This window comes from Poeciliopsis prolifica, unplaced genomic scaffold, assembly GCF_027474105.1.
Source record: "Poeciliopsis prolifica strain line A6 unplaced genomic scaffold, Auburn_PproV2 SCAFFOLD003, whole genome shotgun sequence".
In the NCBI taxonomy this organism is placed as follows: Eukaryota; Metazoa; Chordata; class Actinopteri; order Cyprinodontiformes; family Poeciliidae; genus Poeciliopsis; species Poeciliopsis prolifica.
Genome location: NW_026562378.1, coordinates 367,480 through 387,797, shown reverse-complemented (window position 1 = coordinate 387,797; position 20,318 = coordinate 367,480). Strand labels below are relative to the sequence as shown.

The 20,318-nt window shown below is 37.0% G+C and overlaps 1 protein-coding gene across 1 annotated transcript in view; it reads right to left on the bottom strand.

Annotated features, from left to right (window-relative positions):
* The window catches only part of LOC129358284 (contactin-4), a 128,389-nt gene that overhangs the window by 24,410 nt on the left and 83,661 nt on the right, over nt 1–20,318 (bottom strand). Inside the window, exons 11-17 of the mRNA XM_055027225.1 lie at nt 20,121–20,250; nt 19,729–19,879; nt 14,728–14,855; nt 13,986–14,158; nt 8,202–8,319; nt 2,490–2,648; nt 815–964 (exon numbers count right to left, since the gene is read on the bottom strand). Coding sequence (XP_054883200.1) covers nt 815–964; nt 2,490–2,648; nt 8,202–8,319; nt 13,986–14,158; nt 14,728–14,855; nt 19,729–19,879; nt 20,121–20,250 — 1,009 coding nt within the window. The remainder of the gene's footprint in view (nt 1–814; nt 965–2,489; nt 2,649–8,201; nt 8,320–13,985; nt 14,159–14,727; nt 14,856–19,728; nt 19,880–20,120; nt 20,251–20,318) is intronic.

Sequence of the window (20,318 nt, the reverse complement as noted above, 5' to 3'; positions counted from 1 at the left end):
AAATCATAAATGAACTGGTTTTAACTAGTTTGGATACCAATGCTGTACCGAAATCAGGTTCAATTTTGGAAAAGTGTACTATCTCCATACAGCTTGCTTACACATTGTGCTTTCAGTGCTTACAAAAAAAGCACAGAAAGTTAATGTGTCATAATTAACTTCACAGAAACAAGTGGTTTGGACCGCTTTTGGTCCAAACTAAAAAAGCGGATCAAAAGACTTGTCTGAATGTAACCTAGAAGAAGCAACAAATTATGCCAGGCAATCAAAGGAAATTCAACAATAAAATAACTTTTCCCCAAAACAAATAAAACCATGATTTCAACACTATTTTTTATATTTACACACATTTAACATTTGTTTGATGATCTGAAACATTTATGTGAGCCACACAGCAAAAACAGAAAAACTCTGGGTTGAAAAGTCTAGATTTAGTCAGATGCTGAATATGAAACTTGTTCCTCTTTGATCCAACCAGGTAGAGAAAATTCTTTTGCATCAAATAGGAGTTCTTTGCGTTGCTTCCTCATGGTGGATGTCACAGTTCTGTCTGCCACTAAAGTAATGAATACTACACGTTCCAGAATGCTTGTTTCTGCATTCGTCTGGGCGACTTACAGTAATTAAGTGGAATTTTATGTCGCTTCATTTTCATTTTCTAAGTAAAACAAAGAGCTAGCTAGCATGAACAATAACATGAACAATAGATTTGCGCAAAGAACACAATGAGCTGCAAAGCTAAATCAAACAAGTAATTTTCCACTTGGGGGCTGCTTAATTTTCTATGAAGAGACATAACAAGCCGACAGAGTACCTGCTGCTTTGGTTCGGATCTGTTTTGATGGCATGCTGGGTTCTCCAACACCAACACTGTTGATTGCCACCACCCTGAATTCATATTCCACCCAAGGGCTCAAGTCTTTCACAGTTGTGCGCATCATCTGTCCAGGCACAGAATCAGGAACTAGAACCAAAGAATTAAAAATTGATAGGCATTTTTTGCTTGTTTGTTTGTTTGCTTTTTTTTTTACTTTTTAAGGAATATTTGAAGCAATTACATTAAAATAATAAACATAAATATAAGAAAATAAGTTAAAAAAGGAATAGAGACGGCAGTCTGAAAAGCTGACAGTTGTTCATAATTTAAAACTTTTCCATTTACAAAGTGTCACTGCATTTAACTAAACAGGATCAGAAGCCTGTTGTGGTCAATTTAATTAATATGACTGACAACACTTTGAGCTGTTCAGTGGAAGTACTTAAGATTAAATATATTTTAAAAAAATCTAATTATTTTTTCTGTCATCAGTGAATGTAACTGTCATCTCAAGAGCTCTAAAAATATTGTTATTTTAATTCTCCAATCTGTGGTGCAGTGTTTTGACCATCTGGAGCCCTTCAACAGGCAATTAGAAATGTAATTTAGATGAAGAGATAATCTGCATAAGTGCCTCCACATAAAATTGGTCGATGAAGAAACTGTCCCAAGCACTCCAACCCAAAGCAATGCAAAGATGGTGGCGATGATGACAGTTTAACACACCTAGAGAAGTTGGAGTTTTTGTTGTTTTTTTGTTTTGCTGCTATGATTAAAAAAAAGACACACAGACACACACAGACATTACAGACTTCTGGACTTCTGGATTCCACGTCTATGAGCCTTAAAGACACATCCTGACGTTAAACTAACATTTTGTGATAATCTAAAGGTTACTCTTATATTCAACCATATTCTGAAATTTTTGGAACTGGCTTGGCCACTTTAATGTGTCAAGGTACAGAAGGTTTTTATTAATAGAAAAAATGTCACCATAAATACACAACCTAACAAATCCACTTAAAAACTATTCCTGATTCAAACCAAACTGCAGCATGCCAGCTACAATTCTGTGTATAAAACCTACAATATTTTAAGTAGGGCTGTATGTGTCTTATGCAGTAATTTTGATTATTTACCTACATACATTTTAATGTGTTAAAGAGATTAACACAAATACTTTTTTTTTTTTTTACACAAGCAACATCAACAAACAACAGCAATGGATGACCAAACCAATGGTCATGGCCTGTTGAGAGTTCATTTTGTTTAAAAAATGACTGGAATATTGTTGTGTTCAATTTGTGCTAAACTGAGATAGCCTACCAGTGAATCTATTCATGCTTAAAATAGCATCTATCTCAATGCTAATAATGCAGGATATATGCATCAAGGAGTTCCTGAAGCACTGAAAGAGTGTGACATCATGTTTCACCAGTACTATGGTTGAAGAACCTAAATAGCAGGTTAAAACATTTTTTTTTTGTTCTTGAGCTTTTTTATCTATTTATTTAAAAGTTCAGAAGCAAAAAAGATTTTTGAAGTGACAGTGTACTTTTGTTGACATATGGTTTTCAATTAAAATGCAATTAAGAAATTACAGCTAATGCAATTAATTTAATTAATTGAGCCCCACCGCGAATATTAATGTTTTTAATACAGATTAATTTACCTGTCTTCACTGTCTGCCAGCCAATAGAGAATGGGGTCCGAGCTTGAACCATGTACATGGTGATGGGACTGTGGTTGTCTGGTCCAGAGCTCCAGGACAGCTGCACTGTAGTGTCAGTAATGGCGGTCACTAGAAGACCCTGAGGGCCACCAGGGGGTCCTGCAACGATCAAAAACAGAAGTCAATGTGGAAAAAAATAAATAATAATTTAAGGTTAGCTTTTGTGTTTTGCACTCTGAAACTACTGTAAAGTGATTCATAACCTCGCTCTATTGAGAGAAGCAGTCTCATCAATGGCAAATATTAAAGTTCATCAGATGATGACTCGAACAACAGTAAAATACTGAATGCAGATGACTGGAGAGAACAAGAGATGTTATTTCCTTGTGTGGGAAAGTAACCTGAGCTGACTTAAAGCTGTTTACAACTGTAAAATGGCCAAAAAAAAATTTAACCAAATTGTGTGCAACTGACTGTTACTGTTATTTATTTTATTTTTTCATCTACGGATTGGAGGAGTATGCTGTGCTGGTGAAACAGAGCAGAGCGGGATGTGCGCGGGGCTGAATGACTGACTGGCAGGTGTGGAGACGAGCGTGAGAGCGGGTGGCGAGCAATGATCCGCACTGGCTGGAAGAACGAGCTGGCAATGAAAGGTTGAAGAACCGGGTTTGATATACTGCAGGGCTGAGAGGGAGACGGATTGCTGGTGTGCAGGCTGATGAGCAGCCAGAGAGCTCGGAGAGTGAAAGATGTGCCACACCCACGACACACAAACACGCTCATAAACAGACAGAGAGAGATAGACTGAGTGGCACAGGAGGCTCAGGGGAGAGGCAGAGAGTCTGAGGCTTTCTGCCTCAGACTCAGGAATAAACTGCAGACATGGGGGCAGAAATGATACAACCTGCTACGGCTGGCCTCTTATAACTTTCTTTGCAATCAAATAACATTCTTTAATTACTCCTTTAGTAAAAAGTGAAGACTTTATTTTTATGTCCTGTGAAAGGGAAAATATTTCCAATGAAACCTTCAAAGAATTTAAAATATACAGAAAACAGAGCCTGCCTTTTATTGCTTAAAGAATCTTCATCCCTTCTCCCAAATGTGTAATGGTTCTCCAAATCCATCCTGTCCCAGTTACAGGCTAAGAGTCCCAATCACAGTCATGCTGCAGTGGTCGGCACAGGGAGTCAGCGAGGAAGGTTGGCACAATGAGAACTATCATTATTCAACCATCTCATTTGTTCTGCTGTACTGTAAGATTTAGAATTCTTTTTAACCACAACATATTTTAAAGCTTTTCTAAATCTGCACTATGTAATTAAAAAATTAATATATATATGTATATATATATATATATATATATATATATATATATATATATATATATATATATATATATATATATATATATATATGGAACGAGCAGATAATTTGTGAAAAAATGGAACTCTCCCGCCTTCTCCCAGTGCAAACTGGAAACAATCAATCAGAACCAAGAGCAGGGCCTTATCGCTGTAAATCATCCCTGTGTATGTGTTACTCATGGCCTCACCTTTTGTAGCTCTAGATTCTAAGAGTACATTTAAATCAGCCCTGCTTAGCCTGCTTTATCCAACTCCAGTTTGTTTGCCTCTCCAAACTCTCCAGTTAGTTTGGAGACGCAGGAAGGCGTAACCAAACTCTGATATGGACCAAAAAAAACAAACTCCAGTCGCCTAAGACTGTCTCTGTTCAGCTGAAGTGAACTCTGGCACGGTTCAAATGCATCTGTGACCACAAGCGCTGCAAGAGCAGGCAGGAGACTAAAGCTCAGAGCATTCTGGGTAAATGCAACCAAAACAAATGTGCTAGCCTAGTGCTAGCAGGAAAAATAGATGGTCTTTTGCTAAGTCCAAAGAGAAATCCTACAACCACTATAATCTGCTGCTACTCCAATTTTATGTATATTTTGAAATGTCTTCTTCAGTGGTTCTTGGTGCAGCGCCACCACATTTGAGGAGGGGAACAGTGTTTCAAAATGTTTGACATAGTAATCCACTTCCAGTTAGTCATGTTTGAATTTAACTGAAAATAAATTTTCTAATTGGCTCATGAACATTATTTTTCTCAAAAAAAGTCAAAAGCAAAATTTTGTTAATTATGTTAGATATGTAAATACAACAGATGGTAAAACATCCAAGGGAGTGAATATTTTTTACAAGTATAAATGTATTCCTAGACAATAACTGAAAAGCAAGACGAAGATAACAGAAATTACATGAATATATACTTGCTACATAAAGTTAAAATTGAGTTATTTATCTCATTGTTAGTTTGTACTTCTGTGATACTTTTAAATCACCATATTAGTCTGTTTTATCATCTTTTTCCTTAGCTTTTATTGAAGTTTGTTGAAAGCAAATATTAAACAGCAATTAAAACAATTATTTGGTTTGAAAATGTGTCATAATTAACTTTACAGAAAGAAAAGGAAACTGAAAACAATTCTGCTTATGAATCCCTGAATAGCTATTCTGGACTTGTGAAGGAAAGGATCATTTTTACAAAAACACATTATTGCAGACTATTTGGAATGAAAAGGTGTTTTTATTTAATGACTTCAATATGAGATCAAATATACTGGGATTTGGATCACTCGTGTTTTTCCATTCAGACCTATAAATCTAAAAATTGCACTGTATTAATTTTAATTTTCCAACAGAATATGAGCACATGTTCAGCTGGAACCTCCTGACACCATACAGTGCCTTGTAAAAGTATTCAGACTTCTTGAACTTTTGTGGTTTTTATCTTATGCAGAAGACCAAAAGAACAGAGAATCATTGTAAAGTTGAAGGAACATGATGCATTGGTCATGACACACTATTTTATTTCTACAAATCAGGAAGATGTGGCCTGCATTGGTAGTTAGAACCTTTCCTCTGCAACCCCTCAATAAAAACAGGTCCCTTCAGAAGTTAGTAATCAGAGTTCAGATGTATGAAATGTAATATCAGAATCAATCTTGAACTGGTGTGATGAGATCCAACAAAGCTTTCACGCTTTTAGACCAAGGTTCAGTTGGGGACCAAAATTTCAAAGTTTGCAACATTTTCAGATGTGCTGGTTCACTTTCACACTGCATTGTGTCAAACCAACCAAACCATTTGAAAACCTGTTCCCTTCCTGGACTGTGAGGGCAGTGCAACAAGAACCACTGACAAGAACTTCCTTCTTCATAAAATGTAAACAAAAATGGAGTGGTGTCACATTTTTGGAGTTGTAGGATTTCTATTTTGCCTTTTGTAAAACATGATCAGCCATTCGTCCTGCTAGTGCTAGCATGCACTATTGTTTTGGTTTTATTTACCCAGAATTCACTGCACTTCCTGCTTTTGGAGCTGTCTCTGGTCTGCTTGCCGTTCACATATGCATTTGAATCACACCAGAGTTTGCTTTAACTGGACAAAGACTGAAGTTTTTAGGTAGACCAGTGTTTGATTACATATTCACACCTCTCCAATTGAACCGGACTTTCTAGGCCAGGGGTCGGCAACTCTTTAGCGCTGTCCTAGTGGCCCTCTGGAACGTTTTCAAAAAATGTTTCAAATTTGAAAAAGATGGGGGTAGAAAATATAGTTCTTCCTTAAAAATGGTTTCTGTAAGAGGATAAACATCACAGAATCATTCTTAATGTTTTCCCATCCTATAAAAATGTGTAGAATAAATATTAAATTTCAACATTTCGTCAACAAAGATTTGCATTATAGCCTGTGACACAAGTTTCTTTCAGTTGGCCGGGGCGCCAGGCAGGGAGCTGTTGTAAACAAAACGATGGGTTTGTAGTGGAGCAGGGAGAGCAAAGGGGAAAAGAGAAAAATAGCTGAAGAGAGATTCTACAATTCTTGGACCAAGTCATTTGCATTCATTGCCAATGTGGAAGGATTACCTGAATGTTTGCTCTGAAGCGAGAAGTTGTCAAATAACAAAATGATACTGTATTTTCCGGACTACTGAGGGCACCCTACTGTAAGCCGCACCTACATTTTTTTTTTTAAATAACTGGAATTGTCCGTATTTACGCTGCACTGGGGTATAAGACGCACGGTTCAAACCGAAGGAAAAAAGTAGCGGCTTATAGTCTGAAAAATACGGTAACGTGGAAAGACATTTCCAGGAAAGGAATGTTACATAAGCTGCTGTGTTCAGAGTAAAGTTACATTTTACAAGCCTGATGTTGAGAAGTTGTCCAGTGATGCCCCAAAACAGAAGTCACATTAGACATGTAAGAACACAATCCTGACATAGGCACATGTATTTAATAACAAAGTGGTTGTTTTTATGGAGATTTTTGTCAGTATATATTTAGATTGACACTTCGCGATATCATTGTGTTTTGTTGCTCAGGTCAGAGGATGGCTGTGTGTCAAAAGAGAAGAGGATGCTGCTACGTTTTATCATTACACTGCTTGGCATTTGCACAAAAATCAAACTTAAACTGTGTTAATTTAATTTTAGACACATTCCTTTTTCAACAGGCTGCTGTTTTATTTTAGAACTTCAGGTTGTGTTTTATTGCTCTCAGTTTGTTGCCCAGATAAGGGGCACGTTAAGCTTGTTCCGTTTTGTTGTTTTTTCGATCACACACTTAACGGTGATTATTTATAAAGATCAAATAATCTTTATAAATAATAACAGCAAATTGCATAACAGCATTTGCTGTTATGCAAACTGCATTTGCATAACAGCAAATGCAGTTCTCTGTTATGCGAACTGCATTTGGGAGCAGATTTTCCAAGTTCCAAAAGGTAAAAAAAAAAAAGAATCCTTTTCTTGTTGATCTTCATAATAAAAATTACATTAAAAATCTGATTTCTTCATTGAATTTCTTTAAATTTACCAATACGAAAAACACAATACATTCATGTTGTAACAGAAGGTAAACTTAAAGCTCTATTGTACATCAGAATAGTCACCTGGTGCGTCATTCTGTCCAGAACGCACTGCAGGGAAAATAAACATTTAATTATGAATGCTAATTATGTATACATTTAGTCATTTTGATAATAGGCTAATATAAACACTTAAAGCCTTTTTTGCCTTCATTATAAACTTTATAAAATGGTCTTCATTTTTTTGCGGCTACAGACAGATTTGTTTTCTGTTTTTTGGTCCAAAATAGCTCTTTCAATATGTTGGGTTGCCAACCCCTGGTTTCAGCAAACAAACTAGAGTTTAATAAAAGTGATTAAACAGGGATGGTGAGAATGTACCAAAAGGAGCAGGGATGCATTCATAGTTATTCCTTGATGTCTCTTATTCGTGACATTACAGCCAACCATATGTTTGTTTTTTTAATGAGGCTGACATTTCTGGGGAATTCCCATCATTTGGCCATTACAGGCAGCTGAATGACAAAGGGCCGTGGAAGGGCCAGTTTTCAATGGGATAACTGAAAAAATCTGTATGTCGCAGGAATGGAGAGATGTATAATGGTACACCACTCAGCACACTTTAATAGTTCTTTTTATTTTATTTTTTACAAAAATCCCATTACATCAACAAAAAAGGGTTAAATTATAACCTTATAATCTTTTAAGACACCTGTATCTAATTGTAAACTACATACACATGCATGCAGACTTATCAGAACAGCAAAGCATGACAAATCACCAGAGAGAATGCTTTATAATGAAAAGCAGTGTCACAAAGGAGGAGGAGACGTACCTCTAACAATTAGATCGGCCGCTGCCGACACCGTGTCCACGTCAGTGTGTACCATACACACATACTTTCCAGAGTGCCTTAGCTGGATGTTCCTCACCATCAGGTCCCCTGCAAATCCCTGACGAGGAAGACAAAGAATTATGAAAGCCTGAAGGTGAAGCAAAAGAAAAGGAACAAAAACGGACAAAAGAAAAGGACAAAGAAGGAAAATAACTTTTGCAAATCCTCAGGAACACAAGAGGTTCTTTTCTTAGTCACGTGCTGTAAATACTCCAGAACAAACTTGAAAGACATAATCGTGTTGACCACTGGGCAGAAGAAAAAAGAGAAACCAATTCAGTTTTATGTGGAAATGAAAACATTAAAGAAAATGTTTGTTCTGAACTTCTTGTTTTCTTTGGGTCAGCCGCTGCCATCTTAACACTCACCCTGACAGCTCAGATGAATGAGTAGCAGGACAAGGTTTTTTTTTTTCCTTTGCACTTTTTTTGCTGTTCAAACACTCAAAGACTACCATTATAATTTCCTTCCTTTCAAAACACATCACTGTAGAAAATATGAGCATTGTAGTTGAATCTCATTGGACCTTGTGGGTTCAATAGAGCCACTCTAACCCTTTAGATGAGGAAAAATTTACTCAGCAGGAAGTTGAATGGTTCATTTTTTTTATTAACTCACATGGTGAGGTCAACTTCAGGCTTGGAATAAAGTTTGAGAAAAGACAGCAGCTGCTGCTTCATTTTTAGAATTTTACTTCAGATCAATGACAAGCTTTCAGATATATGTTACCTGATGTCAGTACTGTTTAAAGTGAACATGTCATGATTTTGAATCCTCTCTTTTCCCATTCAAATCATTCAGTTGTGGTCTACATAAGGTGGAACTGCAATGTTTTGGTCTGAATTCCTTGTTGTTGCTCCACAGGACCCACTTGTATCCCTGTTCTGAGGTACAGCTAGTTTTGATGCCATCTCTTTAAATGCAAATGAGGCACTTAACACTCCGCCCCCAGTTCGAGGTCAAGTGCGTCTCTCCACTGAATTCCACTACTCCATGTTTGGCCATTTTGTCATTTGGCAATAAAGCTATGATCATCTAATGGTGCAGAAACATGATTGAATCCATTTGGATCATCTGTTATCCAAAACAAAAATGACAAAACCAATGCTAAACTGTTTATGCAATAATGCAAATATATACTCAAGGAGCTAAATGCTAGCACACAGTGCTAACATGTAGAAGCCATGATGCTACCACTATCAAGAACAAAGGCCAGGACATTAGAAAGTTTAGTTAAGACTAAGGTAGTTTTTTGCAACCGTGGTGTTAAATACAGTTTACTGTATTTTGCTGTGTCTGTCGTTTTCATAGACAGAAGGAAAAAAGGACCCAATCAGACCATGTCTTTTACAAAGTTTATTTTTATACTAGTGGAGAACTTCTTCAAAGTGCCTGGTTAAATTGAACTTTCCTTGGAAATGTACCCACATCAGTGCAGAAAGCTCTATTTTTTTGCACTGACCAGCTTCCATGTCTCTGTTGACATCATATTACAATGTTATTCCCTCATCAAAAACTTCCATGTTAGAATAATGCACTAGTTTATGTTGGGCTAGTACAAAATATCTCAAGAAAATACATAGAAGTTTCTGCTTGTAATGTGATAAAATGAGATTAGTTAGATATGGAGACATGCAGCAGGTGAATGAAACGAATGCGCCTGAAGCCTGGCTCAGATTAAAACACTGAAAGCTGTTCACACACATCCCTCCCTGCACCAGTTAAATTCTATCATTAGAAAAACAATATACGCCTTCTGTTCTACAAAAAAGGTAAGTTCAAACCAACAGCAGGGAATCTTTGATCAGGTGAAGTTTCTTAAATTTGGGAAGCTTTATTGTGACCTGAAGGTGTGTGAAAAAGAAAACAGCATCTGTTTCTATTTTCTGACTGACATCCAGGAGCGTTTGGAAGTTGCCACTGTTTTTTTTTTTTTTTTTTTTTTTTGCTTTTTGTTCAAGTAAAAATGGAGAAAGACAATATTTATGTTAACACATTTTTAAGGCGGGGTCCAGGAAAAAGTTCTACTGACCAGGTTTCTGAGACATTCATGTTATTTCCAATATTTAGGCTGATATGCTCCCAGAGTTCTTTGATTTTGCCTCACTTTGATTGATTTTGATTTTGCCTCACTTTGATTCATAAAAGTATTTTTGTTTTATTTTATTTCATTAAAGTTGGCAGGTGTTACTTTGGCTGAGCCATCGTAACACCTCCGTTTTTAAAACAGCTTTGGTGGCTCAACTTAAACTTGCATCATAATAAACCAGAACTTCCGGATTACAACGAGAATTATTGTTCTAAAAGAAAGTCACATTTTCAAAAGTAAAACTTTTTTTTTCATAAAGCGATAATTCTCTGCATTAAAGAATCTCTGCTTTGTTCTAATTCGTAAGTTTTGTGGTTAATTTTGATGCAGTTTTGGAATTTTAAGTGTAGCCACCATAACCATTTTTTCCATAAAAAGTTATGACTGAAAAAATGATAAATTAGTTGAATAAAAAACATGAGCTGGTGTAGTTTTGAAGGCTCTGCATCTCTTTAGCTACGTGCAGATGTCCAGCACACACACAACACACAGATTCTCCCTCGCTTCTGTTTGTTCAAAAGACATATGTTGACAGTTAGGGGGAACAACGTGCTGAGGAAATTTTCCAGTCACACTGATGTAAAATTCCATCTACCTGGAGTCCATGTGGAGTCGAGACAGAGATTGGAACAATTAGAACAGTAGATTTGTTTTGTGTTGTGGACTGCAGCTGCTCACTGGTATAAATATCAGTGTTGGATATGGGCGAGGGGTTTATGTGGTTGTCTGTGGCGTGAAGTGGTGTGTCAACGGGACGGTTCTGTTGATTATGATCCGGCAGCGAGCACAAACCTTAATATCTGAGTTTACCTTTTATTATTATTATTTTTTTTTTACAGTGACAACAGGAAGTACGACATCTATTGTCTGAAGTAAAACAAAATAATAATTTCCAACAGAGGAAACTGCTGTATGACAAGAGAACACCACAAAGCAGCAGATCTGTCCATGTAGCTCCAGGTGCCAAGCTTTAACTCTGTTTATCCACATTTGACTTCAAAAGCAGTGCTGTCCTCAGACAATACAGGTTAAACAAATTGTTACGTTATTTTTGCTGACTTTATTTCAGATTGCAACCAGTGCCACTCACTCGTCGTTATACACTAATGAGAATAAATAATTATTTTTGATACGTTAAATGATGGTCTTTGAAGGCTCCTACAAATATGTAAATATGTTTAAATTAAAACACTTTTTCCTAACTCATGCTCATTATGAATGTATGACAAATATTCATATAGCACAGATTTAAAGATTTAAAATTTAGAACCAGGAAAAATAATATAAACTGGAAGAGAAAAATGAGGCATTATTTGCATTTCCATTACTAATACGCACAAATCCTCATCTATGCTCTGCAAATGTAAGAAAAAAACAAACAAACACACAATTATGGAATTGCCATCTTTCCAGTATGTAAGAAATGCAATTACAATCTTGCATGAATGTGCTTGTTTAAACAATAAGTCATTAAAATTTATGGCAGTGAGGAATGTAAAGCATTACATGTAAAAAAAAGTATAATTCAGTCATGTTACATAAACTCATCATCTCTAAGCCAATCAGAGGAGCTTTGGAGCAACAAGCCCCACCTAGTTGGAAGCGGCTATGTACGGTCTATGGGAAATAGTAGTCATCAATTTTACAGAAGAGTTATGGATTCAACACGTTGGAATGAGAGCTCTTTATGAACTGTGATTATGTGAGAGCTGCAACAAAACAAAGTATCATCCTCCTGCTACTTATCATTGTCTTTTTTGCAGATTTCTCCAGTAGTAACATATGGCTGTTGATCATGTGACTCGTGTGATGCAAAAGAAGTTTCACAGTTCTGTGAAATGAATCAATTTCAATACATCTGAAAGACCACCTCATCCCAGTGCAAAAACTTTTTATTTTTTGAAATAAAAAGTTTGAAAAAATTGGTGTGTTTCCATTAATAAATGCATTGCTGTGTTCTCCTTTTGCACAGTTCTGTGGTTGATGGAGACACAGGTGTGTTTTCCTGTATTCCCTTTGTACTTCTTCTTCTCCTCTGTTCTGATATCATTCTCTTAACTTTTCATCTCACACTCGTTTCTCTTCTCTCCTCTCTTTTTTCTTTATCCCCCATCTTTACTTTCTGTGACCATTACATATAGTGGTGTGGACGCTTTTCCACTACATGCAGGTTTTATTCCAGTCACACCAAGTCTTGGTGCTTCACCAAGTCTGAATAATTCCCAAAATAACATTAAAGCTCTGAGAGGGGTGAAAGCGTATATATGTCATAAATGTAAGGACTAAAGTAAGAAGTGTGGAAGTGAGAAATTGAAAACATGTCTCTCTCTGAATAGAATGGGTAATGTGAGATCCATAAGCAAAACAACAATGTGAGAGTGTGGAGTGCTGAACAGGAACATGGGGAACGTAAGAAGCAGTTTTATATATCTGCTGTGTGATATTCCTATTTCCACCAGCTCTGCTCTCAGCTTTACATTTCATCAGAGAGCGCAGCTGCCAGGCAGGTCTATGCAGGTCTTCTTTGACTTTAAATCTGTTAGACACTTCAGTACATAGACCACAATAAGTCCAATTTTGATTTTTTCAGCTCTTTTTTACATTTTATGTTTCATTAGGTCATGCTTTAATGAAACATCACCTAAACAGGTTTTGTTCCCTTTTGGGGATTCGTATAGATTTATCCAGTCAACTGCCAGATAATCAATGTGTGATGTAAAAACAACATCACACCATGAGGTACCTGCTGCTGCACAAGTTACGAAGTACGACATCAGTTTACCTAGCAACTGGTTGTTGCTAGGTAACCAAAGAGTGAGTTGATGCAACCACCTTTGTTTAGGTCAACCTCTCACTGTAACAAAATTCACTGGATGACAAATTCTCTATGAAGTTACTGTGATAAACAATAACATTGTTGTTGTTTTCAGACCATCTTCAAGAACATATTATGGTAATGGCATAATAATAGAAGAACACATTCTCAGAGATCTTTAAACTTTAAATTCTAATGAACATTTAACACTGGAACTGGAAGACATTTTGAATATGCTAAATAAATAAACAAAACAACAAATGAAATTAATGATGGCGCGCCTGCAAGGAAAATTATACTCCAAAAAATGTAGGCCAAAGAACCAGATTTAAGACTTTTATCATTCAGTTTTTGGTGAAAAAAGAGAAAAACAATAAATCATGTAAATAAAATGATTGAGCTCATTTTAATTTATCATGCTATTAAGTAATTGATTCATTTATTGTATATTTTGACAGGCTTACTGAGCAGCTAAAGACTTTGCTCTGCCTACATCTCCCAGAATGCAACGTGGTTCTGGATCAGAGTTCAACAAATATTCTATATACATGTTATTGACTATTCTGTCAGATGTCCATCTAATCTATTGCTATTGATCACGTGTCTTTGGTGATATAATATTGTTAGTCCTAGTTTTAGTCAGTTCATCTCTGATTTGCTGTCGGGTCAGTATCACTCAATGCTAACCCTCAGATATCAACACTGGAAATGATCTGCATGAAAATATAAACACGAGTGTTAGCTCAGTTCAAAACAAACACCAGAAAGTTGTGAAAACGAATTTCGAAACGTGACACGTTAATCAGGATGGTGAACGTACCCCACCAATCATCTCAAAGTGCTCCTGCCGGCTGAAGTCGATGGCCTTGCCATTGAAGAACCACTTGAAGACGGGACTGAGGGACGAGTCGCTGGACACCTGGCAGGGAAGGACCAGGCTCTGTCCCACGCTGGCATCTGAGCTTAGAGGCGGGACCATGATCCTGGTGGGCTCTGTGGCAGAGCAGCAGATAAAGAAAGATCATTTGTTACCGTGTGTGTGCTAGTGGAACGTATCCCTATAAAATCTGGTCGAGTGAACAAGGTAATAAAGCTTAATTTGGCCCGAATAGAGAGACAGATTGTGGACCATCAGTGTAATTAAGTGACCTTAAATAACTTCACTTAGGAAGCAAATGCCTCCTATAATTTGGCATGAATAATTAAACACACAGCTATTACAACGTCAACTAGAAAAAAAAATGAGAAGACTCCCACTTTATGATCATTCTTTAAAAAAAAAAAAAACTCTAACAATGCGACAGGAGCTCTTTTTGAATGAGTAAAAATATTCTTCGATCACAGCAGCAGCGGAGGCTTGTCCCACTCCGCTACATGAGCAATAACTCAGAGCTGACAAACCCATGGATGACTTATACGTCTGTCACAAGCGGGCGGGAACATAAAGCGCCTTTATATTTCATTATCAGAGTCATGCTTGAGGTGCTTCCTCCCCCCACTAACATAATTTAAACTCCCGGCTCAAAGAAAAAGAGGAACAAGTGAAAATAGCATGGAAATACCTTTGACTACTAGAACCCCTGTGCTGCTGGATGCTCCAAAATGGTTTCTGGCCACACATGTGTAGCTGCCCTCGTCTGCCTTGGAGACGTTGGCGATGCGCAGCGTGCCGTCCTCCAGGATCATCTGTCTGAAGACGGCAGGAAGAGATGAGAAATACACAATTATTCATTCTCTTCTTTAAGGTGAACACATATCGGGGTTGTAATAGATTTGTCTTTTTCATCATAGTTTCACTTTTTGTTATCAAGTGAACAAATTAATGTTTGTAAAATAATTTCATTCTATATTTCCCAAGACTTTGTAACCCAGTTATTTTGCATTATGTTGCAGAAATCTGTCATTTAGCTTCAGTTATTTTAGTCCTGGATTCCATGAAACCTTAGAAATGACTTTGAAAATCTTTCTAGATATGCAGATGATACAAACTTTGTTTTACATTTGTTTTTGAATATCTTTAGATTTAAGTATGATAGGTTTGTTTTTTTTTTTTTTTTTTTTTTAGAGCTTTCAGCCTACTTCATGTTGCCAGATAAGTTCTTGTTCAGTGAGTTCAGGTCAGGGTGTGGCTGGTGAAATTACTCCAAAACTTACAGTTATTTACAATCATTTCCAGAGTTACCAATGAGAGAAATGATCAGTGAACTCATCATTTGACAACTGCTTTTTGAATTTCCTCAGGTCACCTCTGTCGGTTCAGGATTATTTAAGGGTCACAAAAAAAAAAAAAAATTGTGAGGGGGCAAATTTTTTCCTGTGACTGCAACTCATTTGTATGACATGAAGAACAGAATTACAAGAAAGAATCAGAATCTTTTCAACTAAAATGATCAGTTTAGTTCTAAGTCAGAAAACATGTAAAACATGCAAAAATAAGGCACAGTCAATTCACATGATCAAACAGAAATGTGCCAAACATCCGACTCAGGAATCAAACGATTTCATAGCAGTTCACAGGAATAAATATGTATTCACTTGGGCCCAGCTTAAACCCAAAGAGCATGTCTGACACGTTGTGCTTTGGGCTGATTTATTGACAAAAATATCAAACTGTGAGTGATGCAGGCGCGCTGAGAACATGACCTGAGGGGCAATAAGGTGCAGAACAAAGAGCGACGTGCACAACTGTCTGCACTGGAGACCGCTGCAAACGCACAGGCTATTTAATAGTTGGGTAATTTTCCTCCCCTTTTTCTCTCCAAGATGAAAGCATGTCAAATATGATAAATACACCATCTGAGCGGTCACGTGTTCAGGCAGGATGTTTGTGGGAATACGGCTGTATCGATCCAGCAGAGAACCCAAAGCAAGACAGACATGAAAACAATGGTAATATCCTTCACTTTTCTTCTGACTCATTAAATAGATTACATGATGATTAAATATAAAGCACCTTTATAACCAGACAAATCAAACAAAAACTCAGATCAGACTGATTATTTTTCCGTCTTTTCAGCTTCTGCTATCTATTTTTTCTCTACATTGTTTTTGCTTCTGCCTGAAATAAGACAATTGATTGCAACCAAAGAGCTGCTCAGATCAGAGAAATGAGCCATTCTTTCAACTCAAAACAGGATTGATTATTATTAACTCAATGAAAGTCACTAATCAGGTTTATGTGTCTTATTCATCATATTAGTTTAAATAAAAGAGCCTTTACTACTTGATGACCAAACAGTCTAGATTATGCTTCTTGTCAGTAAGGAAAACCAATTGATGATTCTGATCTAGCTGTAATCTCACAACACTGAAGTATATGCTTCGGATGTTTGACTAGGGACCAAAAGTGCAACTTTTGTTCTATTTCCAGCTGCTTTGGTTCTCTCTGATGAGTCAAACCAACTAAACTCTTTTGAAAAGCTGTTCCCCTCCTCTCTTATGGAGGCGCTGTACCAAGAACAACTTAAGAAAACAACATAAATACGTCAGATTTTAGAGGTTGTAGAATTTCTCTTTTGTTTTTGACCAACAACCACTAGCCATTTCTCCAGCTGGCACTCGCACTCACTTTTACTTTGGTTCTACTTACCCAGAATGCCCTGCACTATAGTCCATATTGTTGGGAACCTTCTGGACTTTAGTATTCAGATCTTATCATTCACACGTCCCTTAGTAATGAAGATTCATTACCTAGATAGGTAATGCTTAAAACTGTGAAAAAAAAAAAAAAAAAAAAAAAAAAAAAAAAACGCTTTGCTTCCTCTGCACTTGCTCCCATACAAATGATGCATCAGCTATGTATTTAGGGCAGAGTCTGGTCATATTTACTAGGTTTGTAACATTACATCCCACTAATAAGGAGACTATGAACCATCCTGCGTTCACAAGTATAAGATGAGTTGATAATAATAATATTTTTAGAAACATGATAATTAAGAAACCCCTTTTATGTTTCCCAACAAATTAAGATTTTACAAATCCAAAACTGTTTCAAAGAATTTAAAATCAGTGTAGAATTATCCAACCTGGCTTTGACCTCATAGTAACTCAGATTCTGTTCTAGAAATAACCAAACACAGTTCAAACTCTGTGAAAGCTAAGTTCACATTAGTCTTGCCAACAGCTATCCTTGCAAAAGCTAATCCTGCTCCTCTGCCATCATTTTTTTTTGTCTTAAAGACTGTAGTTTAACACTCAGGAACTACTTCTTTTGTAACATCAAAATAACAATTTTTTTCCCAGTGGAAGGAGGATTTTTCATCAATATTCATAAATTATTGACTTGAAATAAGTTGCTTAATTTTGCTGAAAGGTTACATGCAAGTTGATTTTGCGTTCTTTCAAGAGTGTTAATATATTTGCTCTATATATTAGACCAAAGTACTTGTTAAGCCTTTGTGTTTTTGCAGTGCATCTACTGTGCTAGTATCAGAAAAGGTCTAGTGCAAAACTAGGTGTAAATGTCTTGCGTTTTTTTGTTTTTTGACTTGTTAGGCGGCCTTGATTCTGTATCCATTACACGCAACCTGTATTGTGATTCTAATGAAAAACAAAAGACAATAGCCAATGCAAAACTGTTGCAAAAATAAAAACTGTTGCTTAACTTGTAAAATTCTGTCCTGAGTGTTAAATTGAAGAATGCTAAACAATTGACTGCTTCTCAGAGCCAGGCTCTACTTCGGGCTATAATGTCTACACTAGGAAGATGTATCAATAAACTATTGGAACTAGAACTCTGTTCCAGGGAACTTTGGGAGAAATAACTTCAAAATCAGACTGCTTTGGTTACATTCTGGACAAAAAATAATAATTTGGGCAGTTTGCTTAGGATTTGATTTTTGAGGACTCCTAATGGCTGCAAGGTGAAAGAAAATCACTTTTCAAATAAGTTTGTAAGAGCTACGACTGGTTTTCATCAGTCTGCTCAAATGACTTTTTTTTTTTTTTGCATAAATTCTTCAGAAGCTGCTCCAGCCAATATGAAGCTGCTCGAAAGAAGGCTCTAGTAGGCCTTCTGGTGTAACAACTATCTGACTTTCATCTGATTCCTAACACTGAGGCTGTAGGCTGGGATTCTGCAAATAAAACGCTCCAGTTTGGGACCAAGATTTCTTCCCTTTGGCCCTTGTTTTTTTTATTTTATTTTGTATGGTCCTTGGCTATTGATGGACAGGTTTTCTTGGTACTTTAATACCTTTTGTAGTAACATTTCTAAGTACACAACTCTCAATCTGCCAATTTAATGCTGATTAGTGGGATGAAACTGTGGACCCTTACTCAATCCGTTGATCCAATATGTGCTCAGTTTCTGTGTCTGACTCAAATGAGATTAGAATGGCTCACCATCATTGAGAATTGGGCCCCATAGATAATTTTCATCAATCCAAAGCAAAATATAAAGCCCAATACTGTAAAAGTTTAAATAAATTGACAAATGTTCTTTAGTATACCACAGAACAGAGCTTCTCAAACTTTTTCAGACTCAGCCCTGCTTTTATAGGGGCATGTATTTTCCAGCCACATAAAGTCGTGTTATAAAAATGCTGTATTTATTAAATACGACTTAAAATAAATTATGTAAGAAAGTATGTAACTTTGTAGTTTAATGCCTTGAAATGGGGCCTCTGTCTCCATAAAAACTCCTGCTCTTTTTGAAAAGCTGCCTCTCACACAATAGTTCTAAGTTTTGTCTTTTGTTTTTGTCTCCAGTTCTTAAATTTTTGAAGCATTATTCTTCAGAATGGTAACATTTTCTTCTCCTCATGATGATTTTTACTAAAGGCAAAAGGTGTTTTTTAATTTGCATATTTGAAGGCGAAAATGGTTATGGGAAAAATTCAAACTGAATGTTGTTTGGGTTTTTTTCAAGCTTCTCACAGAAATCAGATTAGGACTTATTTCTGCTGAAATTATGTGAATTATCAATCGGCAGCAAGGAAAGAGGCAGTCTTTTTCTCTTTGCTAAATCAAACAGTTTGACTTTGATTGATGAATTATGTGAAATCTTTCTTTGTTGGACGATCATCATATTTAATGGCCCTAATGAAAAAGCTCAACTCAGACTCACTGATACATGCATAAAACCAAGAGTTAATATTAGCAGAAAATCAGGTCAATTGTTTGCGCACATGGTGTTTGCTTCCTTCTAATGATTCAACATCTATACCTGCTTTTTTCTGCCAAGTCACATAATCAAACTCTGATGGAGATTAAAAAAAAAAGCAAGGAAGTTAGCCTCATCTCTTTTTGGAGATTTCTGTGTCATTTTCTTCAGTAGTTCTCGGTGCAGTGCCACCACAGGAGAGGAGGGGAACAGGTTTTTCAAAAGATTTGGTTGTTTCACAGTGCAGCGCAGTGTGAACCGCACCAACTGAAAATCTAACAAATTATACAACTTTGATCCCGGACTACCGGGTGTGAAAACACCTTAAAACCAACACTCACTGCATGTCAAGGTAGAGGAACATATTCATAGACTGCCCTTGCGGAGAGATCTGTATAAAAATGGGTCTAAATGATGAAACACCTCAGCGCTCGGTGCTGCGGCACTGATGTTAACCTACCTCTTGCCGGTCCTCAGGAGCTCGGCCCCTCTCCACCAGGAGATGGTGGCCCTGGGGGACGCGTTGGGCCGGCACTCTAACACCACCTCTCCCCCTCTATGGATCACCGTGGTTTTTTTCACGGGCCGCTGGGTAAAGTCAGGTGGCGAAGCTGAGGAAGAGACCCATGTTGAAGCCATTTGTTTCGGTTTGTAGAGGGACTGGCCATCAGCCAAAATGTCAAGTGTGTCACTGACAATTATAGACATTTCATTTTACCACCAGATTGGCTGCTTGTTTGAATGGATTATAATTTTTTGGGAAGCAAAGGGCAGGCCTCTGTGAAGCTCTTATGTATTCTGTTTTTGTCGTCCTATTGTCAATGCTGGTTAGTCACAGAGAATGATACCTACCTACAACCTTGAGCTCAGCGCTGGCATACAGTGATCCATATTCATTCTCTGCCACACACTGATACATCCCTGAGTCTGACAAACGGATCGTGGATATGGTCAGTCTGCCAGCTTCAACATGAACTCTCTCCTGAAAAAAACACACCAGGAGTTGCAGCTGTGACACATTTTTTCAATATTACTGAGAAGAGAAACATA